Source organism: Mytilus edulis, chromosome 4 (genome assembly GCF_963676685.1).
Source record: "Mytilus edulis chromosome 4, xbMytEdul2.2, whole genome shotgun sequence".
NCBI lineage: Eukaryota > Metazoa > Mollusca > Bivalvia > Mytilida > Mytilidae > Mytilus > Mytilus edulis.
The window spans coordinates 32948047-32974210 of record NC_092347.1 but is presented as its reverse complement, the minus strand read 5'-3'; the positions used below and the strand labels follow the sequence as shown (position 1 = coordinate 32974210).

General features: G+C 31.8%; 1 protein-coding gene across 3 annotated transcripts; it reads right to left on the bottom strand.

Annotated features, from left to right (window-relative positions):
- Window positions 1-2212: 2212 nt before the first annotated feature.
- On the bottom strand, window positions 2213-24477 carry LOC139519498 (uncharacterized). 3 transcript variants are annotated; one of them, XM_071311610.1, is made up of 10 exons: window positions 24273-24477; window positions 18890-19399; window positions 15027-15093; window positions 14078-14162; window positions 9937-13189; window positions 9222-9345; window positions 8728-8811; window positions 8002-8158; window positions 7077-7167; window positions 4612-6127 (listed from the first exon to the last, which is right to left on the bottom strand). In XM_071311610.1, the coding sequence occupies exons 2-10, from the start codon at window positions 19172-19174 to the stop codon at window positions 6080-6082; spliced, it is 4194 nt and encodes a 1397-aa protein (XP_071167711.1). In that variant the 5' UTR covers window positions 19175-19399; window positions 24273-24477; the 3' UTR covers window positions 4612-6079. The 3 variants fall into 3 exon arrangements, with proteins under 3 accessions (XP_071167713.1, XP_071167711.1, XP_071167710.1); XM_071311609.1 differs by having other exon boundaries at window positions 4612-6108; XM_071311612.1 differs by lacking the exon at window positions 8728-8811 and having other exon boundaries at window positions 2213-6108.
- Between the last annotated feature and the right edge of the window lie 1687 nt (window positions 24478-26164).

The following is a 26164-nucleotide window of genomic DNA, read 5'->3' as shown; positions in this document are numbered from 1 at the left end:
TGTGGATAAATAAAAATTGTCAAATTCTCTTCTTTTTTTTTTAATAAAACATGGGCCTTGTTTTAAAAAGAATGGTATAAATCTAATAGTAGGTTTCCACTCTTCCAAACCTAATATATTATTGTCTATGACCATCTTAAAAATTTACCAAAAATAAATGATCATACAAAGTTATCTCTGGAATTGCATCAATGAAAAGCAATACTGACTGACTCCTCTGTGACCGAAAAATACTGATTCTTGTAATAACTTCCAAAACATAAAACTTGACAATGATCTCTGTGCCTTTATCAATGAAGTAAGAGACTTTTCTTTTCTTCTATAGCTTTGATACTTAAGAAGATTGAAAGATAATTTCTCTATATGCATCAATGTAAAATTCTTATAACACATCAACAATATAGATGTGCATAGATTTCTAAATGTCGGCACTAATATCTATCAACAACATTAAATAACATTTTTTTTACATGTTAAACATTAATATTTTACTTTTTAATGTAAAATAATGGAATATGAATTTTATGGGTGTAACATTACAATGAAAAACAAATGAATAATGTACATACATACTCCAAACATTCTTACATCAACTAAAACTATGAACACAAAAACTTGTTCTGGGTATTAAACTATAACAGATGTTTTCTTCATTCATACAAAGAAACCATATTTAATGGCAAACACTAAATTTTTTCGTTTTACATATTTTTTTAAAAACAAGATTATGGCATTTTCAGGAACACAGCACACTGAAAATATTTACATATTCGTAACAAAAAAAAAACACGTTTAAATTTTTATTTTGTATAGGCCAATTTACTAAACTTTTTGTTTACATTTCACGGTCTTACATTCTTTGAAAAAGGATTACTGAACCGGAAGAAATTTTAAACTTGTCCAAACGAACATGACGACAGACTTTATTTTGTCTTAATTTTTTATGTTAATAATAAAAAAGTCATTCATTTCAGTGTTTTAAAAAACAATCATGCAAGTTATTTCTGTATGAACAATGTAAATATGCTTAATGATCACTGAGGATAAAAGATGCAAGTTATTTCTGTATGAAGAATTTATCTATGCTTTATGATTATTGAGGATTCTACTGGGACTTAAAGGACTATATGGTTGTATGATTTTTAGATGAAATTTAACGATCAATTAATGTAAATAAACAAATAATGAATGATTCTTTTTTTTCCATTTTTTTTCTTCTTAACAGATTATGGATTTACAATCAAATTCATGACTTCTTCTAACGTAAAGCATAAATGAACTGCTTTGATATAACCTGTTCAAAACACCCAACATTAAGTGTAAATATGTACATATATTTCTGTACAGGCTTATATCACAGACATTTAATCTTATAGTTTCACAAAAAATAATAGCAATGAAAGATAAAATAAATTATCCCTGTATCAATGTAACTTTATGTTGGCAAAATTCAATGCTATTCCATAAATACAAGTTTCATCCCCTTCCAAAAAAAGTTCATACAACTTGCAATCAGTCCTTATAAACTATTGAAATAATGTCCAGTCATAATTCCTTATATCTTTATATAAAACAAAAGATTTTTGACTTGTCCCTTCCTTAAAAAAAATAAAATAAAAAAGAAGCTTTTTAATTGCTTCTTTTATCAGTCATATTTCTACTTTGAAAGAGAAAAATGGTGAATATTGAAAAATAAGTACAGACAAAAACTCATGCTTTATACATTTTGGTGCATGTTTCTTACTATAACTTCCATGATGGAATAACAACTTTTGTTACCTGACTGAGTCAACATCTTCTTCTAACAAACAACATAGATAATATATTCTCTGACTTTGTCATTACGAACAAACAATCATGTAACCAATGGTAACACAAACAAACTAAAATCCATCTTATTTTAATATCCCAAGAAACATGCAATCAACTTCGTTTTAGGTTATATTTGATTTACACAACTACTTACAAAGAAAACAAATAAAAATTTAGATACAATCCTAAAAATTATGTAAATCCATACAAGCCACTTTTTTACTAAGCATTAATATTTTTAAGTAAGCTTTTTTTTAAACTGGTTGTTTATATTTTTGGCATTTCGAATCTATCTGTTTATTCACGTCTGATTATCGTTAACATCTGGTTATATCAAAGCAACATCGGTCTATAAATGACTAGAATCAACTTGACTTGGTCTAATTCATTTCTTACTTCCTTTCTTTTTGCTTTAAAGCTTTCCTTTTTTAATGGTTAGTTTATATAAAAATAAAAAATACAAAAACAATTGACTAATAATTTTAGTTCTTTTATGTACACTTAACTTTAAGACAAGAAATCTAGTATACGATCTCCACTCATGCACATAAACACTACTTAAACACGTTTTGTTCATTTTTAATGCAATTTTTGTCCCTGTAAAACATATGTGATCGGGATTTGTTCATTGCGAACTGCATTTTTTTTTTTTTTTTTTAATCTATACAGAGATATCATATTAAACAAGTGATGTAGATACTTAACATATGGTAACCTATTCATTGTGACTTTGAGACGAACATGAGAACATTACATTTTCCCTCTATCCTGTTTGGTTTAACCCTCTTTTTTTTTTATAATAAAATGACAGGCTTTATGATTAAGTATTTGACACTTTTTTCATGATCACTACAACTGATATACTTTTAGTCATAGAATTTGATGCCCATAATAAAATACTAAAATGAACTACGAACGGCTAATCAAGATCATTAGATCGCAGCAATATAGCCTTTTTTTTGTGCTGATGTTGTGTAAAGAAATCACCAATCAAGATCGTTGGTTCCAAAGTATTTTTACCCTTATATCCTAGATATTCTACTTAAATTTGCTTTAAAATTCAATAATGCAAAAAAAATAATAAATTATTCGAACTTGTTGACAAGATAAATGAGAAAAAAGGGCACCGACCTGATATAAAGCAGGACTTAATAATTTGTATGCTAAGCACACATCACTTATTTTAACATGATAAATCTGCATTAGTATAAGAGCTAAAAACTTTCAAATGTTTTCCTTTTTTGCAGATATAGCTCTTACATAGAAAACAAAATAAAAAACTTTTACAAACTTAACAATCTTCTGACAACAGAAACAATTAATAAATAAATTAAATCACAACCCCACATTCAAACATCAAACATTCAAAAACAATTACACAAACCCCAACATTCGTACATCCCACACAAAACAATTACACACAACACTTACCATGTTAAAGATTATTTCTAATACTATCTAATACTACTTATTAACGGATATTCATTTTACAGATTTAAACAGCAATGCCAACCTTAATTCAAGACTTGTTGTTAAATGGGTAAGTTTTTTTTTAGTACAGAACATTTACAATATCCTTAAAATGTTGCCATAATTTTAACTTCAAGTGTAATCCATGTTACTACTTTTAAATGACATTTTGGTAATCTTTTTTCTACCACCATTATACATTTTGTATAATATATTATCGAACTACCACTTATTGAAAGTGTTATGGTATGGCCACCATGAGAATTTAACGAGCTAGTATAACCTAACTTTAAAGATCGGATAGCACATTATTCATTGATTTCCTCAATAAAATTTAGCTCAGCAATGGTGGTCTTCTTGCATTCAACAACTTAAAGGAGGAGACAAGTCACCTGTTAAATATATTACAACGAATCAATAGAAAATTTTCCATGAAGAGGCATGTTTTCCCGGTTACTTCAATGCAATACACGTAAAGTTCAGCTGAGGATTTTCCAAATCGTAGATCATCCTTGTGCTTGAGTTTTATATTACTTTCGGTTGTTTTTGAACCTTTTTAATGGTTCTACTTTGGACATTTGAATAAAGAATCAATCATGGAAGGCCTTTTGAATTAGACATCAAACATGGAAGGAAGATTAATAGTGAGAAAGAAATAAGAAAGTATAGAGGAGAGAAAGAAAAAAAAAGGTAGAGAAGAGAAATTCTGCTGCTTTTGAGTGTTTATTTAATTAAAATAAGGTTGGCATCACATCAATTGACCATTCACTGGCTATGAAAGTAGACCTTGGTGTTTAAGCTGTTTAAATCTCATCTTTTAAACTATATACAACATATTACTTTACTTTAAATAACAACTATGCTATCTTAACATTCTTTTGTTATTTTTCAGGCATAAATTTCAACTATTCTATCCTAATATTCTTTTCTTATTTTTCAGGCATTCTACACACAAAGTTTTAACTATTTGATTTTAAATTTTAACTATGCAATCTAATTATTGTTTTCTTAGTTTTGAGGCTTTTTTTTATAATTCAATACAAGAAACGTTAACAATTAAACTGAAACGTGTAGCTATCCTTTTAATGCACATCTTTGATCATCAACTTTTTAATTTGCCTAATTAGTACAGTTTTACTGTTTTAATTTCTTTATTACCCCTTTAATTGTTTAACAATTATTAGAAAGTAAAACCACAACAGCAAAGAAAGTGGCTTGTTCTGGATTATCCAGTAAACATTTCAAGAGGAAAAAATTGTCACAAAAACTTTGCTTTTACATGTTTTCCTGAATAAACCTTGTTAAGACTATAATTTTTGAGAGAAAAAATTCTGAATACTTGTATCATCATTGCTTATGGTGATTCAAGAATCTAGTTGTCCCAAATACTTTAAGTTACCTTTGAGAATTTCCAAAATTTTCAATGAGTGCTGAAAAATTGTTGAACAACACTAAAAAAACATATTGAACATATCACCACAAGTCATACGGTAAAATGGTGCATAGCTATAATGGCACACTTGTTATTAATATAATTCTTCAGTATTAAGCATTAAATAAAACATATTGAAAATCAAAAACTATCAACTGAAGATAACAATTATGAAAATCAAGAGTATTAATAATAAAAATCTACCCACACACAAATATAATTTTTCATTCTGTAACAGAATCTCGCTCTACATAAATTTGACAACAATAGTACAGTTGGCCATATAATAATGAGCACTAAAACTATTCTAGAAAGTTCAGGTTCTGAGAGTTTAAAATGGAAAACTTTATTTAAACAATTTCAATGTTTAATCCAAAAGATTTTTTTCTTTTCTATTTTAATTAATTTGCGTAAAAATTTGAAGAACAAGAATCTAGCCATTTCAAACTCTATATTTTCATTAATGACCTCTTAAGCCAAATATTAAATAAGTTTTCTTTTGGCAAAAAACATATTTCTTATTTTGTATTTGTCCATTGTACAAAAATGTGCCAAACTTGCACTTTAGTACTATACATTTTATTTTAAAAATCTGAATAAACTTCAATATAATACAAACATTTGTTTAAAAACAATTTTATATACATACTCTCCTGCCGAAAGTGTTTTTAAATTTTTTCAATAACTATCTATGAGCAAGGCAATCTACATTCACTATCCAGCATCGAATTTATCTTTCCTGAAAGAACTTGTTTGCCAGAAACAAGAGTGTGTAAACTTTTTTGCCATTTAATTTCTACTGTAAATTTACAAAATCTTTAACCTTTACAGTGATAACAAGCATACATTTATAAATCTGGTCTTTAAACAGGAGAGTTAATTTTTATACTATCATACATGCAAAAACCAAAAACAGGCTGTATCAAATATCTTATATGGGAATGAAAGTTATCGGCAAATGATATTAAACAGGGTTAAAAATATTTCAAAATGACTTTATACAATAATAATTTTTATATATGAAACTTTGCAGAATGGTTAGAACAAGCTATAAGCAGCTGATATTTTTTTAATAAAGCGTAAATTCTAAAACCTTGTTCCAAATTATGCATTTTTTCAATGAATATCTTAACATGCCTTTTTTAGCTTAATTTAGAAGAAAAAAAATTGTGTCATGGCAATTTTGATTGATTAAAAATAAAAGATAAACATAGGTTTAAGTTCAAAATGTTATATCACTGATGTAGATATGTAAATATTATGTACACAACTTAATTTTCATTTTTTTCTGTTAATTTTACGGATTTCTGCTTTGATCCATTTGTCCTGTAAATTTTCCTTGATTCAACAAAAGTATTTGACTTCTCAGATTTTGTTATCTTTTGTTTCTGTCTCTGCAAAACATGTTAAAAACTATAAGGATTATAATTATTGATTTCAGACATTTCAGACAATAAATATTATTCTAACTTTGCGTACATTTCTATTCCATTTAAACACTCATAACACAATTGTCCTAATGTTGCGATGTTACACTATTGTTTCAGGTTAGGGTGAAGGTTGGTACTTATTAAAAAATTTAAGTCAGATGCATTTGTTTGCACCTGTCTTAAGACAAGAACCTGATGTCAATTGTTGATGTTATTCATAAGTGTTTCTCCTTTTTTATTTAGATTATACCGATGGTTTTCCCATTTGAATGGTTTTACACTAGTCATTTGTGGGGTCCTTATAGGTGTCAGACCAACAATTAAATATCCTTATCTGTTCAATCAAATTTTGCAATTTTCACAGCTTTCTAAATATTTTACCTTAAGTTTAACTTCAAAGAAACCAGGTATATCCTGAATTGTATATGTATCAGCTGTCTACATGCCAATTTCAACATACCTTTAAAGCCTTCTAAGAAAAAAAACTGACCTTTAAAAAGAGGTACTCCAAAAATAAAATGAACCCTGTTTTTTTGGAAATATTAAATTAGTATGCCATGGAGCACATTAATCCTCAATTTTTAATGCAAACTCATAGACATGTATATTTTGGCTCAAAATGGTCTCAATATATTTCTCTTTCATCAAAAGTTTCATTTCTGCAAATCTGTTGGTTAGTTTAAGTAAACAAGGACATCAAAAGCACTATTTTGTGTTAGAGTAGGGCTACTTTTACATATGATTTAAATTGGAGGGAGTAATTGGTGGTCTGACACCTAAAGCTATCTGTTTGGTGTGAGCCAAAGCTCAGTGTTAATGACCATACTTTGACCTATAAAGGTTTTCTTCAACAAATTGTGACTTGGATACAGAGTTGTCTCATTGGCACTCAAATACTTCTTATATCTAACAATTTAATTAAAGACACTTACCTTCATTTGATTAGAAAGCTGTGGAAACTCATCTTCTTGAAATTCAAAATAATCATCAACATTTTCTTTGATATCAACTGGTATATCTGAACTGCAAGAACAAAATAAATATCCATGAATGGTCAATTTGAAATTTTATTGGTCACAGGAAACAAATAACCAGTAAACAATATTTAATTACATGGACGACAGTGGTAGGTTCATGTTTTCATCTCTTTGGCTTAAAAGTTCCTTATAGTGACAGTTAATTTAGAAAAAAAACATTAACAGATTCATAAAAAAAAAATTATAATCATTTTCAAAACATAAATCTACCCAGTATCATACATTCCAATAACAAAGGATATAGGGTATCCATCCATGACACAAGATCAGTACATGCATAGAAACAAATCACATAAAAAGCAAAATAACATCACTTTTGATTAGTTGATTTTCTTGTTCCAGATAGTAAGATATTAGGTACAGCAATAATTTTATATATTATTTTGGTATCTACAATGTAATGATAGATTATAAAAGTTGTTGGCTTGTATGATACATGCAATCAAATAAATGTAAATCATGCTGGTAAAAAAAATTGTGTACATGTTTGTTTATATTCAGTTTAACATATATACAAATGGAAGGCAACCTTCAGTGTAAAGGAAAAATTGGAAAATTGTTGTTTCCTTTATTTTCTCAACAAAAAATGCTAATAAAATATCATGAAAGGCATATAAAAAACAAATACATGTAAAAACTTAAGATGATTGCTCAATTTGGCCTGTTAATGTCATACAATGTATATCACATAGTTAAACAACTTCGTTCTATCTGAGTTTTCATCTATAACAACATTTGGAAAGTAATTCATGTTGTATAAAACTTTTTTCTTTCGATTTTCTCTAAATAAGCATTTCACAACAGTTAAGTAATTACTTACACATAATAACTATGTAGGAATGGACAGAGATCACCTTTAAAGCAATCTCCTTCCGACCAGAATCTACAAGTAATGTTGGACAAATCATGGGAAAATTTACAGTCACTTCGTTTACAGCTTCCTTCCATAAAAAATGTACATGGTTTTCTTCCTGAACCTGTCAAAATAAAACAACTCTTATATAAATTAATATAATTAATAATATTTACCTGTGAAAGAGGACCAAGTGTGTTAACTAGCTATGTAAAACAGTCTCACTTATCTTTATCAACTAATTACTTTTTTCTGTGTGCAATGGGATTTCAAAAATCCTATAATACACAATAATCATAAATATATACATTTGATGAAGAGTAAATTGCAATGTGATTGTCTTCATGACTGAGGCCTGAACAATACAATAACCAGTTATACCAATTTTCTGTGTTAGTCATGCTTTAATTTTTGAAATCATTGTCAATATAAACAAAGACATTTCGTTTTCACTGTTTGTTTCAGGTAATGTTTTCATCTTTTTTCTGAAGTATTATTTAATTCAAGTTTGAATTATTCCTTCATGAAATCCGAAAAGAAATGTTGACATATTTTTAATCCTTGTTTCCACAAATCTCTCATTATTTATCAGGATATTGACCCCTATAACTCATTTTGCATTTGGTCGTATGAAATTGTATGTTGGATTAATAATAAAGAAATTTAAAATATTTTAATTTTAACAATTCATACGATATGAAGATCCAAGTTCAGCCTCAGGCAATCCTGAAAAATCTGCACAGACCATAGATGCGTAATGCATACATCTGTGAAGTACTAAAAGAAATAGTTCAAGAAATATATATGATCTCTCTTCAAAATCAAATATCTGCAGAGATTTGATGGCCGATCTTTGATAATTACATTTATTCAATTTCTTCGACAATTTTAGAATTTCACATATTATGTAGACATGTCTTTTGTTTAAGAATGTATGTTGCTCTTGAGATATCAAGAATCTTTTGTGATTGAGTTGTTGTTTAATTATTTTATATCCCACATTGCCTTAATTCTTTATCAATCCTAGCTTATTCACATCACTCATCAATGACAAGTTTTTTCTTGCAGCAACATTAAATTTATTATTTTTTAATTATCTTCCAAAATGTAGTATCTGTAAGACCTAATAACAGTATTCCATTACATTAAAATCTTGAAATCTGAAATATGTTCCATAGATTACTTACATTTGGCAAACTTAGAAGACTTTCCATTAGGATTCGGGGACTCTTTATCTAGCCATTCTTTTTCAAGCTCACAGGAATAAACAGCAACTCTTGGCATAGGCATGTAACCCTTCACATAAATTGGCTGAAAAACAAAATTTAATGATTTATTATGCATCTTGCATATCTATTTTTTTTCCCACTAATCTTGCATATCTATTTTTTTCACTAATCTTGCATATATATTTTTTTCACTATTCTTGCATATATTTTTTTCACTAATTTTGCATATCTAGTTTTTCCAATATGTATTTTGCACATCTTTTTTTCACTGTGTTTTGCCGATTTTAGTATCTTGCATATATTTTTTTTTCAAACACCTCAGCTCAGGAAGATCTAACTACTTCTGCCCATCCCATGTGCCTGTGGACAAAACTTCCAGATGTCTGGTCTTATTACCAGTTTAGCTTGAACAGCTTCAAGAATTTTTAGGCCTGTTGAATTAGTTTTTTTCTTTCTGTGTACTTTTAGAACAATATTTTTAAAAGTTTTTTGGTATAAATTCCAGGTAATATTTTTATACATAATAAATATACTGCCTTTTAATTTTGTTTCTGACAGAACTTTTTTCTTCCTCAGTATTCATACTTTTTCTTTGAAAAGTTTGATACATCATCTCAGAAAATGAAATATAATAAATCTTAAAATCTGAATAATAGAAATTGATAATTCTTACCTCAGAAACAGAGTTATCTTGAGGAAAATTTTCTATATCTTGGAGAACTTTCTTTCCTTTTCCAATGACCAGATGGACTTTAGTGACATCATTGTCTTTTGATGGTATTGTGTTACATTTCTCAGATTCAGAATTCACAGCATCAAACAAATAGCATGGGGGTGCATGGACAGCTGTGGTTTCCTGTGGTTTAAGATCATCACAGTCTTCTGTGAAGAAAGAAAACATATCTGGGAAATTGCTATCGTCAGTGCTGCTCCATACACTTTCCTGTATACTGTAGCCGGTTTCTCCATCATGTTTTGATTCATTTACTCCCCAGAAATCTGGATTATCTTGTGGTGCTTCATCTTCATTTTTCTGCTGTGGAGGCCATTTCTCTGCCCAAACATCTTTATTATTTGTCAAATCCTCATTGTTCTGTTGTTGAGACCATTTCTCATAACCAAAATCTTGGTTTTCCACCAGTTCTTTTTTCTGCAGCTCAGAACACTTCTCTGCCCAAAAATCTAGGTTCTCTGCAGTTGCTCCTTCATTTTTCTTTAGTTGAGACCATTTCTCTGCCCATAAATCTTGGTTCTGATTGGGTTCTTCTATTTTCTGTGGCTGGGACCATTCTTCTGTCCATAAATCTTGGTTCTCATTGGGTTCTTCTATTTTCTGTGGCTGAGACCATTCTTCTGTCCATAAATCTTGGTTATCTGTTGATGCTTCATTTTTCTGTGGCTGAGACCATTTCTCTGCCCATAAATTTTGGTTCTCCGTTAGTTCTTCATTTTTCTGTGGCTGAGACCATTTCTCCGCCCATAAATCCTGGTTCTCCGTTGGTTCTTCATTTTTCTGTGGCTGAGACCATTTCTCTGCCCATAAATCTTGGTTATCTGTTGATGCTTCATTTTTCTGTGGCTGAGACCATTTTTCTCCCCATAAATCTTGGTTCTCCATGGGTTCTTCATTTATTTGTGGCTGTGACCATTTTTCTCCCCATAAATCTTGGTTATCTGCTTGAACCTTCTCTTCCTTTTTCTCTGGGTGATGCCATTCCATTGTTTTAGCTTTTCTGAGTCTATGACTTTCATTAACAGTTAGCCAGTTACTTTTTTCTTCTTGAACTTTTTCATCATCATTAGCCTCTTCGTATCCCGAGTCAAAGCATGTGTTACAAGCCACGTCCAATACATTTTGAGGAGTATTTTGTGCCGATGCTGTTAAACTGTCTACATAGCCATAAACATCAAAGTCTTGAATGAATTCTTGGTCTTCTTCCTCTTCTTCTTCTACTACTTCAGGTGGCCTCCCTTTGTCAACACAGGACATTTTCTCATTGTTTGCTGGTTGATCATCAAAACTTGAACCTGTCTGTATGTTTTTATCATGTTGTTTACAAACTTTGAACATCGGTATAAATGATTCTTCATCTCCCGAGTCAGTAACTTCTACAAACTTTTGATATGGAGTTGTAGTGGAAGAATAACCACCAAATAGATCTCTTAGGTGTAAATCGGACAAATCCTCTTCCACCTTAGCCGAAATAGGACGAAAATGGGTCTTAGGTGACAAATACAAGTTCTCGTTTTTTTCTTCATTTTGAACTTTAGGCACATTGTCTTCAAAATCAATCAAGGTAGAGTAGTTAAAATAACAAATGTTAGAGTCACTCTGCACATGAGTCATTTTTCTTGGAATAACATCTTTAAAAGCTGAGTTATTCGATGGAATCAACTCGAAACTTTTGGATAATTTATCTGAAGAAGCTAGCTGATTATCTCTCAAAGATTTCAGCAAATGTACATCTGTCAAAGAAATACTGCGATCATATGTTCGCGGAAAATTTGGTTGATCATCATCCTTAAGTTCATTGGTCGGTTCATCAAGGTCATCAGGTTCAAAGGTTATCTTGGGAATTAAAGTATTAATGTTGTCCCCTTCCAACAGATCAACTGACTCTAGGCTTTTATTAATCAAGTTGATGTTGAATACTCCACTATTTCTATTAGCTTTGTCTGGAAGTTGGTTCAATCCAGATTTAAAATCGTCAAAAGTCGAGTTAAATCCCTCAAGAAACATGCCTTTATCTCTCTGCTGTTTATTCCATATGTTTATATCCCAAAGTTGAGAATAGTTCTCATTATCTTGACCCGCTGTATCATCACATCCATAACCATCCATTTCTGTTTTATTGGCAGAAAACATCCATGAAGGCAAAGAAACTTCATCAGCATTACCTATTTGGTTTTCAAGACTTTGAAAAACTGGACAATCATATAAGTTCTGATGTTCCATCTGGGATATGTTGTCATCTTTCCAATTCCTTCCAGGCTGAGAGGTTAAATTGTTCTCACTTTGATTTACAAGTGTTGACCACAAATCTTCATGCTCATTTAAACCAATGACAGGAAAGTCCCCTTGGTTGTCATATGGAGATGTATTTGGCTGCAAGATTTCCCCATCTAAGAGTAATAAACCCCCGATATCTTTGTGCATATCGTATGGACCTTCAGCTTGAACTTCTTGCACATCTTCTTTCTTTGAAAAATCTTCATCTACATTCTGAAGGACACTTTCTGCCACAGTTTGTAATTCTTGGTTTTTCATCAAGTCCTGCAATCCAAACTGATCATCCTGTGGTACCTGTTCGTTTTTTTCATCCTCGACTGATACTTTATCTGGATCTATAAATACATCATCATTATGGAAGAATGGACAGCTGTGTCTTTCATATAATCTTTGACCGGAGTCGATTGGTGTTATCAACTCAGCAAACTGCTTAGTGTACCAAAAGGCATTTTCCTGAAGTTCTGGACTGATGAATCCGTCAATATCAAATCTTTCTATGAATTTCTTATCATGTCCATGGAGGAGCATTTCTTTGAGGATATTTTCTACTTGTTTACAAAGTTTCTTTTCTTCATTTGTCTGTTTATCTAAAATATTGACTGGAACGAATTCTGATTGAGGCCAGCTCATAAATCTTGCATGGAAATTTTCATTTGGTTTATATTTTGGCTTTGGAATAGGTTTTTCTGGGGTTTGCTTTTTAAAGTTAGCAGAGTTTGGTGACGACTTCTTCCTTTGTTTTCGTTCATTTCTTTGTTTAGGTGCCTTCTTGTATTTAATCATTTTAGCGAGTTGTTTATCTGGTGGTTCTTTTGTCCATGGGTTATCTCTCCAAATACTTGACATCTGTAGACAGTTTTCAAAAAATGGTGACTTTTCATTTTGACCAGTAAGGGCAGGAAATGCTGCATAATATCTGAAAATATACAACAATATATTATGATCATGATATGATTATAGATCAATTCAGTAAAAAAATTAAATTGATAGTATTTTTTAAATCATAAATGCTATGGGAATTGTTTTTTTATCCACTGTGCATCACGTTTTCAGTTAAATATGGTTGTGGCAAAATAGAATAAAAATTAAAAAAAATAAATCCAATGTTTAAGTAATATTTAGGAAATTGGAAGTAGCCAAATAGAGATAAATATACCATTGAAAAAATGCTATACAATTGAAAGATGTGACGTCACATAATTTGTTTTGCTAGAAAATGTACTTAATAGAAGGTCTTCAAAAAAATGAGATGTAAGCAATAATATACATTTTTCAGGGGTCCAAAAAAAGTCTCATCAGTTGGATATAATATGAATATGGCATGGTTATCAAACCAAATGTCAGACAGTTTTGTTTGTCACAGACTGCACTTAAAATAAAAATCTCAAACAAATGAACCCCGAACTTGAACGTCAAATCCTGGGTTTTGTTTGTATTTGTCACTGGGGCTTCTTTTACCAACACTGTCTTAACATCATCCTTGGTATTTCTGTGGTAATAAAGACTATGCATGTAAAATTTAATCTGTCATTGTCATCGAAACGTCAGATGAAATATATAACATCAACAAAGATTTTTTACTATATTTTGCATATTTCATGTATTTAAAAATAAACCTTCCCAGTAAATGCCATCCATAATTTTTGGGCCATCCATAGGTCATTTTTAATTCATCCAAAATCAATACAAAATGTTCTCAAGTTTAAGACTTCATGGCTTGTCTGATGTCTAGACTTTATTCATTTTTTAGGTAGGATATGAGGTTCATACAATCTTTTTTTTTTATTTTGTGTACTATATTTACCTTTCAGCTGGATCTTCCAATTCAGAAGAACTTCCATCACTTAGGGAAGGGGTACTACTGTCTCCTTGATCTGTGTCATCAGAACCTGTAATATATCATTTAAGATTGACCATGGATTACACAACAATATCTTAGTCATCTGAATCAGACCTTATCATTATAATTCATCTCAAATTTAGTCCAACAATGTTAGATGTTTAAATTTGCTTTAGCAATTTTTTTATTTTTCCCTCTGAGAGATTCAAACACTTCCTTCCATGATATTTTTGCAACATTGACAGCAATGTGTCTAGTTCTCTATACAACTGGACCACCTAGGCTACATTAAAATATAGCTTTTTGGTGGTCTATGTAATGCCTTTCCTGTACCTAAGCTTTATATAGGGTTGTAACACAGTACATAATGTGGCAAGTAGATGGTGTACCTTTGAGATCAGCTATTTCCTTTTTTTTATTAAGGTTGATTATGTTATTTACACTATGCAACATCAAATTTTATATTTCATTATACACAACTTTAGTTGATCAGGATGTTCTCTAAAATTAACTGGAATTGTGAACTATATTTGTGCATCCTTGTTCTAATCTTCTGTTTAAGCATCACACTGGTCAGTCAAAAATTGCCATGACTGCCTACATTTGTAGCATGTCCAATGCCTTAAAAGATCCTGGTCATTGAAGGACTTGAGCATATCTATAGCTAGCAACATATATGTCAATGATCCCTTACTGTTACCAAAAATAAAGCTGATTTTCATCTCAAGGGAAAGTGACTAAAGCCCTCAAAACTCCTAGCTGAAACCCCTGCTGTTTACATAAGACATTATAAAGACAATGTTTGACTTGCCTTTTTAGAGTTTTTGTACATACATGAATGTATATATATTTTTACTTTTAAACAGTACTGAAACTTAAAATCAAATAAGAATACAACTTAAATATATCTTACCTGATGACTGACTTAATTCTTTTAATTTAATGCAAAGCTCTTCTACAAGTTGTTCAATGCCACAATTCTACAATGATAGAACACATAGATTGAGATATCATATATTTACATGTTGTTAAACATGTTTACATTCAATTCAATACACAAGTGAAAACTAACAGAAGAAGGAATCATTGAGACAGTTCAAGATTTTTAAATAATTGTTATATAACTTATTTCATAGTAATTCATGAGATTGTTGTCTCATGTGATACTCCACATACAGTGTTTTACTTTCAATGTTTGACCCAGACCCCCACCCCCAATGTTTGATTTGGTTGAGACAAATTGTTTTTTTATTCAAGGTGTGGAAAAGGCAAAGGAGTAGGTCCGGTAAGGGCCAATTTTGGCCTCAAATTTCAAGTTCATCTAACGAAAGTTTTTGGACACTTTTTAAACTCTTAAGTGTCTATTTCAATTGATTCGATTAGTTTATGTGAAAGATTATGAATTATTTAGTCATTAAAAACGCTCTGATTCAAGCTTAAATATGAAAAATCTATCAAATATGCCAAAAAACGTCACTTTTCAGAAGTTTTTTGTCAAAAATGAAAGTGGCCGCATCCGTGTTCATCCTCAACCTTTGTATATGTTTTGTATTATCATAAAATACAACTTACATTTCAATATAATGAATGAACACGAATGCGGCCACTTTCATTTTAGACGGAAACCGTCTAAAAATTAACCAAAATGCTAAAATTTTGAAGATTTTAGTAATTTAGCATGACTTAATGATGCTAGAGCGCGATATGTGTGCATTATATTGTCAAAAACAGCTCATATTTATGTAGAAGAAGCATTTTACTTTCCAAAATATAGCTTAAAGATTACATTTTCACAATTTTCTAAAACTGCTATATTTTGGGGCCAAAAAGGGCTCTTACTGAACCTACTCCTTTAGTAGACTTTTCATTTATAAAGGGACATAACCAGTGATAACTCAAGAACGGTGAAAGTGACACCACCCATATTCGATCTAGATCTGTGTTTGGTGGTAATAAGCATTGTGCACAAGTTTCATAAAATTTGATTGAGACAATAAAAGTGAAGAAAAACTAATTTTGGGATGTGCTTAATTTATCTATCAACAGGTGAAAATTACTCATGTTGATTTAATAAAACTTTATATATAATTAATCATTTCTTTTCAAAGAGAAATAACTCAATCACATTAAAAATATCAATTATAGAAATTAACTAGAGGCTCTAAAGAGTCTGTGTCGCTCACCTTGGTCTATGTGAATATTAAACAATGGACACAGATGGATTCATGACAAAATTGTGTTTTGGTGATGGTGATGTGTTTGTAGATCTTACTTTACTTAACATTCTTGCTGCTTACAATTATCTCTATCTATAACAGTACTTTCTGTGGAAAATGTTATTGAAAATCTTCAAATTTTAAGAAAATTGTTAAAAATTGACTATGAAGGGCAATAACTCCTTAGGGTGTAGTTGACTATTTTGGTCATAGTGACTTATTTTTAGTTCTTACTTTGCTGTACATTATTGCTGTTTACAGTTTATCTCTATCTATAATAATATTCAAGATAACAAAAAAAACAGCAAAATTTCCTCAAAATTACCAATTCAGGGGCAGCAACCTAACAACCGATTATCCGATTCATCTGAAAATTCCAGGGAAGATAGATCGTGACCTGATCAACAATTTTACTTCCTGTCAGATTTGCTCTTAATGCTTTGGTTTTTGAGTTATAAGCCAAAAACTGCATTTTACCCCCATGTTCTATTTTTTCCATGGCGGCCATCTTGGTTTGTTGGCCGAGTTACCGGACACATTTTTTTAACTAGATACCCCAATTATGGCTTAGTTTGGTTAAATTTGGCCCAGTAGTTTCAGAGGAGAAGATTTTTCTAAAAGATTACTAAGATTTACGAAAAATGGTTAAAAATTGACTATAAAGGGCAATAACTCCTAAAGTGGTCAACTGACCATTTTGGTCATGTTGACTTATTTGTAGATCTTACTTTGCTGAACATTATTGCTGTTTACAGTTTATCTCTATCTATAATAATATTCAAGATAACAAAAAAAAACAGCAAAATTTCCTCAAAATTACCAATTCAGGGGCAGCAACCTAACAACCAATTATCCCATTCATCTGAAAATTCCAGGGCAGATAGATCGTGACCTGATCAACAATTTTACTTCCTGTCAGATTTGCTCTAAATGCTTTGGTTTTTGAGTTATAAGCCAAAAACTGCATTTTACCCCTATGTTCTATTTTTAGCCATGGCGGCCATCTGTGTTGGTTGGCCGGGTCACTGGACACATTTTTTAAACTACATACCCCAATGATAATTATGGCCACGTTTGGTTAAATTTGGCCCAGTAGTTTCAGAGAAAAAGATTTTTCTAAAAGATTACTAAGATTTACGAAAAATGGTTAAAAATTGACTATAAAGGGCAATAACTCCTAAAGTGGTCAACTGACCATTTTGGTCATGTTGACTTATTTGTAGATCTTACTTTACTGAACATTATTGCTGTTTACAGTTTATCTCTATCTATAATAATATTCAAGATAATAACCAAAAACAGCAAAATTTCCTTAAAATTATCAATTCAGGGGCAGCAACCCAACAACGGGTTGTTCAATTCATCTGAAAATTTCAGGGCAGATAGATCTTGACCTGATGAACACTTTTCTTCCTGTCAGATTTGCTCTAAATGCTTTGGTTTTTGAATTATAAGCCAAAAACTGCATTTTACCCCTATGTTCTATTTTTAGCCATGGCGGCCATCTTGGTTGGTTGGTCGGGTCACTCCACACATTTTTTAAACTAGATACCCCAATGATGATTGTGGCCAAGTTTGGATTAATTTGTCCCAGTAGTTTCAGAGGAGAAGATTTTTGTAAAAGATAACTAAGATTTACGAAAAATGGTTAAAAATGGACTAAAAAGGGCAATAACTCCTAAAGGGGTCAACTGACCATTTCGGTCACGTTGACTTATTTGTAAATCTTACTTTGCTGAACATTATTGCTGTTTACAGTTTATCTCTATCTATAATAATATTCAAGATAATAACCAAAAACAGCAAAATTTCCTTAAAATTATCAATTCAGGGGCAGCAACCCAACAACGGGTTGTCCGATTCATCTGAAAATTTCAGGGCAGATAGATCATGACCTGATAAACAATTTTACCCCATGTCAGATTTGCTCTAAATGCTTTGGTTTTTGAGTTATAAGCCAAAAACTGCATTTTACCCCTATGTTCTATTTTTAGCCATGGCGGCCATCTTGGTTGGTTGGCCGGGTCACGCCACACATTTTTTAAACTAGATACCCCAATGATGATTGTGGCCAAGTTTGGTTTAATTTGGCCCAGTAGTTTCAGAGGAGAAGATTTTTGTAAAAGTTAACGACGACGGACGACGGACGACAGACGCCGGACGCAAAGTGATGGGAAAAGCTCACTTGGCCCTTCAGGCCAGGTGAGCTAAAAAGGAAGATAGCTCAACAAAGAGAAAAGCTAAAATCGTGAAATTTATACTTGACCTTCATTTAGTCAGAGGTAATAACATATCTAAATTTGAAAAAAAATTGTCAAAGCGTTTTCATGTTATTGAGGAGATACTGTTTGGTAGCCACCCGCCCATCCGTCGTCTCCTGTACATGTACATCCCCAAATCAATAACCAATATTTCATCGAAAATGCGGATAAAACTGGTAATAAACATCCTTGTAGATTCAAAGACTAGATTAAAGAGACATATAACCAATTTGCTTCCTTTGAAAACTACAATTTACATACAAGTATATAATGCAAACCACCTCAACTATTATAATTACCTCATCTGAGACAGCCTGAAGACATTCAATGGCAGCCTTTTTTTTCTTTTCTTCTAGGCTGCGTCTTCTTCTTTTCACTTTGCTTTGGACATTAAGTCTTGGATTGAAGAAAAGTTCCAAATATTCCATGCATTCTTCATCATGATCTTCAAGAAGCAGGTGAATTATGTAGCGTGAGTAAATAACAGAGTCAATACCTCTTATCTCCAGTTCATTCCCGAGCCAACTTTGTACCGATGACGGCAAAGCCGTTTCCATTGACAACTTATGCTCTGGATACTTCATGAGATAAAAAGCTTGACTTTGTTTATCTTTCAACAAACAAGTGGCATGTCTATTTTATCAATATATAAATTTTGTGGATATGACGACACAGATTCCAAGAAAACTCCATCTCCTTTTATTTTACTCTGCTGACATTTTACCAGCAGGTATATATTTAAACCCTTTCAATATCAGTTAACAGCAAACTTCTAGATTCCACTGGAATTAAAGGCATTCCCGCCATTTCTAAAAAATATAAAGCAATATAAGAATAAATAATGCTACACATGTAAATCAGGATTGCATATATGTAACTTGTCATGCTTGTTGTCAATCATTTTTTGTCAATGGTGTTCACAACTGATAATAATTCAAATTCATGTTTTCTAAAGGATAGTGGGTGACCCTGTTCTGTAATTTTTTTTATCCCTAGTTTCAGTATATACATGTATAAGTTCACATTCAACTAGCTAGATATAACTTGGGGAAATCTTACTTAAAATAATACTTTTTTTTCAACAATGAATACATGTATAGTCATACATTTATCAGACTGTGTACTGATTGATATTTTAGTAAGAAATAAATGGGGAATTTGTCACTGGGAAACAGATGATGCCCCATGCTTGCATACATTATAAAGGGACAGTACTCAAGAGTAGTAAAATAGACGGCTGATGCTACCAAAATTAGTACTTGATCTGAGTTTATAGGTAATAACCATTCTGCTAATTTCATTACATTTGGTTGAGGCAAACTTGTATTTGTAGACTAGTATTTGTATTTTTGTCCATTTGAGGGGGTCTCATTGGGGGGTTCTGATCCTGGATCCTGCTTACTGTTTTGACCGATTCTTGTATCTCGCTTACACTATGTATGTAAGGAATTCTATTTTTTTTTGTAATTTCCTGTGTCCTGCTAGACTTCATTCCCCATTTTCACATCACAATTATTTGATTTTCACATGTCCTGCTTACAAAAAAATGTGTTAGGGTTTAGCGGAACCCAGTGTCTCGCCTACTTTTGCTGTTAATTGCAGGATAAACAAAAATGAGGAAAAAAAATAATAAAAATATTCCTATTTAAATTATCTTTTGATTGTAAGAGGCTTCTGTCCAAAAATCCAGGATAATTTATGATTCTAATAAATATTTAAAAAATGTTTAAAAAAATCTTAACTGCAGACTGTATGTACAGATGTAATGTTGACTGGAAGAAAAACTAAGTCCATTTATTAGTAAAATACAGATACACCAGGGATCTCCATGGATGAAAATTGAACCATGGAGGAACTTTCACCATTACAAACCTTGTCTACGCTGTACACTGTAGCGCGATCGGAAGTATTTTATCCTTCCATACAAGAAATGGTGAACATGCTAATTCATTGCTTATTTAAATTATATTTATTTGAATTTTCATTATAGAATTAGAGTTCTCAATATTTTCATTTATTGCCGTTTTTAACCATTCAAATGCCAAGTCTTCATGGTCCCCCCTTAGTAGAGAATGACCAAAAGCTGTCATGAAGGTCCCCATGCAGATTTCTTTTATTATTGGTAATTGTTATGGGGGTTAAAAATCATCTGATGTGGAGCTTATTTTTCGTGGACACTGTCAAATTCAGAGCCCATTACCGGTATGGCTGATGTGCAGCAACAACAAAACAATTCGTACAGGTTATGTAAAAGGTAAAAGAGATTTGTAAAGCAAACGTTGACAAATGAAAAGGTTTTTAATGACTTTATCTGAAAAAATTGATGCTGTGCAACATGCATCTTTCGAGTCTGAATAGAAACCGGAAACGCGGATGTATCAATTTGATTGTAATATACGAAATGAATTCGGAATTTAGATACGATATTTCTTTACAGGAAATATTTAAGTTTTTACTTTTAAACTTTTAAAGTAATTCTAAATTATCGTTACAGCAGTACTCCAGTTATTTGCGATTAAATAATATTTACTGTTTTGCGTCTTATTTTGTACTTCTTAAAAAAGGGGGATGCTGATTGCGTAAGTCAAAATAAAGCACGTGTTCGACTTGTTAAACTGTTTTCTTTGTAACTGGATTAATTTATTAATTTATTTATTTAATCTAAATGATCATAATCATTTGCTGAAAGTTAGTTGATTACTTCGACAAATGGATCGTCTATCCTCAGATAGTATTCTCCTGTCTGGTTTGTTGATCTACCTGTACAAGCTCAGGTACAAGTAATTAGCGATCTTAATCCGGATATCCCTCAGGCGTTAGAACTGTATTGGATTATAACATAAAAAGCCTAAGGGTTATGCAATTACATGCATTTGATTATAATTGATAAAAAAATGGCGTCGGGCTACAAAAAACGATGAAGTTTTGAACGATGGCGGAAGACAATTTAACGATGGCGCAAGACAATTTAACGATGGCGCGAGTCATTTGACGATGGCGCAAGACATTCGAACGATGGCGGGGCTCCATCGTTAAACAGGCCATGGAGATCCCTGGATACACAGGTACAAATTTAAAAAAAAATTCTTCTAACTACTAGCTTTTGATCATAAACAAGCTTCTGGCCAAGTTCGATACAAATCCAAAATAGTATAAGAAAGTTATTAAAATTTTATAAAACTTTAACCACAGACTGAATGTGTTATTTCCTGGCAGAAAATCTAATTCCACTTAAAAGTAAAATACAGAAAAGTCATTAAGTGGATTATTTTTTTTTGTTATGCATTGGTAAAGGGGCATAACATACATGTATGACCATCATAAGTGACGCCATCAAAATTTTTAAAAGGTTACTCTGTTGATATTTCAGCGATGCCACTCATGGTCCTTTGAGGGAAATTGTTGTCCTTTAACACAATGTTTGATCCATGGGCATGAGCAAGATGAGAAAATATACACATGGAAAAAAGTATTGCAACACCTTGATTTTTTAAAACTTGAAAAATCAGCCTCTTTTTTTGGATGAAATATAATAAAATATATGTATAATATTATTGAAACATAGTTTATGATAACATTGGGATTGAAACAAACAAAAAAGGTTTGAAAAAAAAATTATTTATACAACCACAATTTTAATAACAAAATGAAGTGTTTTTTGTACAAAAAAAATGCATTTTACAACTTTTACTGTAGTCGAACGTTACAATGTCAGACATTTCAAAATTAATGTTCAGATGACTGTTCACATCATGGTTGTTCGTTATACGCCAAAGAATTAGTACTTTGTGCGCAGCCTCCATTCAAACAGATAACCGCATCTTAACGTCTTCTGATTCCTGCCATAAATCGACTAATTTGTTGCTAAGGTAGCAGCAACCATTTGTGATGAAGGGCATTGTTTATTTTATGATGTGTTTGAACTGGGGTGTCCTTTCACGCACTTTACGCCCAATAGTGTCCGAAAAATGCTCGATATGGTTCAAATCCGGGCTACGATCGGGCCAAGGAAGATGAGCCGAATTCCATTTGAACATTGGATCTTCCTCCACGATGCTAATTTCCAACTTTTGAGAGCTCTGCACTACGTGTGATACGGAAAACTGTGTGTCTGTTCGTTAGCAAAGGTCTCCGAAATGGTCTTGTCAAACGATAACCAGTAACGATGAGTCGATCTCGAACAGTTCTTGTTAAAAGGCTCCTGTATGGCCACCACTCTCTTTTTAGGATTGTCTGGTATGCGATGGGTTTCCTTCTGACCAACCTTCATTATGCTTGATTTTCCCTAGCAAATGGTATAGGGAGTCTTCATTATCTTGGAAGGATCTTAACAGCGTTTATTGCCTGATTTTTATTCTCTAAACGACTTATAGTGGAATGGTGATGACCAACAATACGTGCAGTTGTTACAGCGACATCCCTGCTTCTCTTATGCTGATAATCTGCCATCTTGCTGCAGTTAAGAGTTGTCAAGGACCCATTACAAGGTGTCAATCACATTACTTTAAAAACTTGGTTATTTAAAGTGTTGAAAACAATGAGGATGAAAACATCTGTTTTGCTGTTTACGGGTACAGTAGCTGCATGTGCAGATAAAAACTCATCGAGTCGATATCTATTGATTAAACTCATGTGATACTTAAATAATGTTTTAATAACTAGTTCTATTTTACCAAATTATATCACAAAAAAATACAGAGTGTTTTTTTAATTTCAATTTCAATTTGGTGTTGCAATACTTTTTTCCATGTGTATATATTCATTATTGAAACCCAAATGTCATATCTTTATCACTGAAAATTTATAATACTAGTTTTGGGGTAAAGCACAATACCTATAAATGGGATACATGTAGTAGTGTATTAATAGTACCCATTTTAGACATTTTTAATGTTTATCCATCTACCTAGTCCAAATAATTATGACGTCTTGAAAGGCTATTATATTTTTTTTCTTTGAAGCCTTAAAGTCCAAACTATTATTACGTCTTGAAAGGCTATTATATTTTTATTCTTTGACACCTTACATCTATGTAAGGCTTCAAAGAAAAAATATATAATAGCCTTTCAAGACATCATAAATTGATAATTATTTGGACTACCATTTACCAAGATCTTCCCTAACCTAGATATACAAATGTACCAGGATTTGAGAATTTCTGAATAGGATGATTTATGATAGTTTGTATGAGTGTAACCAATGTAACCATTATGCCAATGGGGGTTACAAAACAAGGTAACTAAATTATGGTGCACATTTTGTGCCTTATATGCCCTAACCTGTGCAAAGTTACCTCTGACAACTGTGAATGTCTGGAATGTGCAAAATGACTGAAATATGACACAAGGCAAACAACAACCAACTAGTTCACAAGATTTGCCGAGGTATATTCAAATAACAGTGCTTTCTGCCAATTTCTGGTAGACCATAATTTGATTATATAGGCTAATAATAGGAAAATGACAAATGTACGCCATTTGCGGTTTGAAAATGCTCACGAAATTTTTCGGACTTTGAAGTATCAGATCTCTTCCTTGGGGGAGTAAATTTTCTTTTTGGGCTTCAAGTGAAGTTACAGACGAGTTTAAGAAGAAATTTAAGGTCATACAAGTGCCAAGGCCATCATTTGAGTCTACTAGGACATGCATCTCTTCCTCAATGTCGCTCAAAGTGCGTATATACCTATTGCATTTTCATGTAGATCATCCTTTTTAAAAAGCGGTGGGATTTCCCATTGTATTGTCTGTGTCTGTAATGATTATGGCATTGATCAAATGGTAATCAATCAGACATTCTGAATGACACCAATGTTAATCGTAACACCAAAACATTAGAATCGTCGAAATTCTATATCTTGATCATACCCGGAAGTGACGTTAAGGTCAAATAGTTCTTAAAATATAGTGATTTTATTCATTTAATTAACTCTAAATTGAAACGAAATCAATTCCTAACAAGTAAATTATACTGATGGATTTTAATTTTGCTTAAAAGTAGTAAACTGCATTCCGTATGAATCATGTGCATGAATATTTTATTTTAAGTAATACGGTTGTGAGGTTTCCAGGAACTACATCCAATGTCTGCGCAGACATGTCAAATTCCAAAGGGAAATGACATTTTGGCGGCAAGTTTGAATAGATACTATTACGGAGACCGCTGCTTTTCCGGCGGCGTGGCTTGAAAGTAAGAAAATTTATTGATTTCATCTGAGACTATGCAGAAAATATAAGATCGAGCGCGCATTTTGAGGAAAATATGTTTTTTTTCTTAGTTCAAAATTGGCGTGTAACTAGGTCACAAGTTCATCTCACGGTCTGTCCGGTCGCCGTCTGTCCGTCAACAGATCATACAAAAGCTAAATATAGTAATATGATATAAAATAGAATATTTTTATTTACCAAATTAGGGCACCAGGAGGGCATAAAGCATACAGACAATATTACGTTATGAAACTTGAAGATAGAATTTCCATTTTTGATAGATTTTTTTTGTCTTGAAAGAGTTATATATATTCTCGGTGGCTTGGATTTCGACCTGAGCAGTGTCAGCCTACTCCCTTAAGTTAAACCCATTATATTTTAGTAATTTTGCACATTTCTTTCACTATTATACATCAGGTTATCATTATGCATCATGTGTGAGTATGCTCAGATCAATGTTTTACAAAATTTGCACCAATAATTTTATAGTTTTTTTAACAAGTCGAATAATGATAGAATCCGGGGATGCTTCAATCAAATTACTTCAAACTTTATAAATATTGTCGTTGGGATTGGCAGAAGTAAGCTAATCTATAGCCCCTTTCGTTCGGAATTCTGGTATTTATCTATTAGTATCATTTCAATTGTCGTTATATACCCTGGCATTGGGCTGTAGTGTAACCGTCATATTTAAGACATTTAAGGGAACTTTTTTTTCATTACACATCATTCATAACCTGTAGTACGTTTGGATCCAATCTAATTAAAATACTCATATGCAGTATAACGTAGTATAACGAAATTTACTTCATACTTCATTTTATATATTCTGCTGTTGGGATTGGTGAAATATAAGGGCGTTGGTAGACTTATAATGATGTGCATGCAGAAGTTGCCAAACTAGGTGTTCGCCGAGCGGAGCAATGCGAAACAAATTTTGGTCCCTTTTTTGCAAAAAAATAATCATTTTTTTTTTCGATCTAAGATGGTTAAACAGAAGTGACTCGAAGTTCTTATAAACAATTCGTATATGCAAAACTATTCAATGATGGTTGGACTGTTGGCCGACTCGTTCGTAAGTGCGGGTCCATCGGACACAAACAAATAACCGTATGCCTATCAATCAATATGCATGGTAAGATTGTTGTTCCTATTCCATATACTAGTGAGCACCTTGATCTCTTTTGATTATGGCAAATTATGGTAAATTGAATGCATAATTTAGAAATGATATTTCATATTTTTGTGAGATAGTATTTTATTAACAAAAGTTCGCTTAAATGGTTAGTTAAAATGCCGTTGTCCTAATTGTGCCTTCGACTTTTAAGTTACTAAGCTATAGTATAAGTGGATCCGAGGGCCATTTATGGC

Bases quoted from the DNA above. Each gene is read 5' to 3' on its own strand.
- LOC139519498 (XM_071311609.1), bottom strand. From the start codon at position 19,174: ATGAAGTATCCAGAGCATAAGTTGTCAATGGAAACGGCTTTGCCGTCA. The intron at 14,163-15,026 runs GTAAGATATATT...GATATATTACAG, and splicing joins AGAATTAAGTCAGTCATCAG to GTTCTGATGACACAGATCAA. The intron at 7,168-8,001 runs GTAAGTAATTAC...TTGTTCTTGCAG, and splicing joins TTCCTACATAGTTATTATGT to TTCAGATATACCAGTTGATA.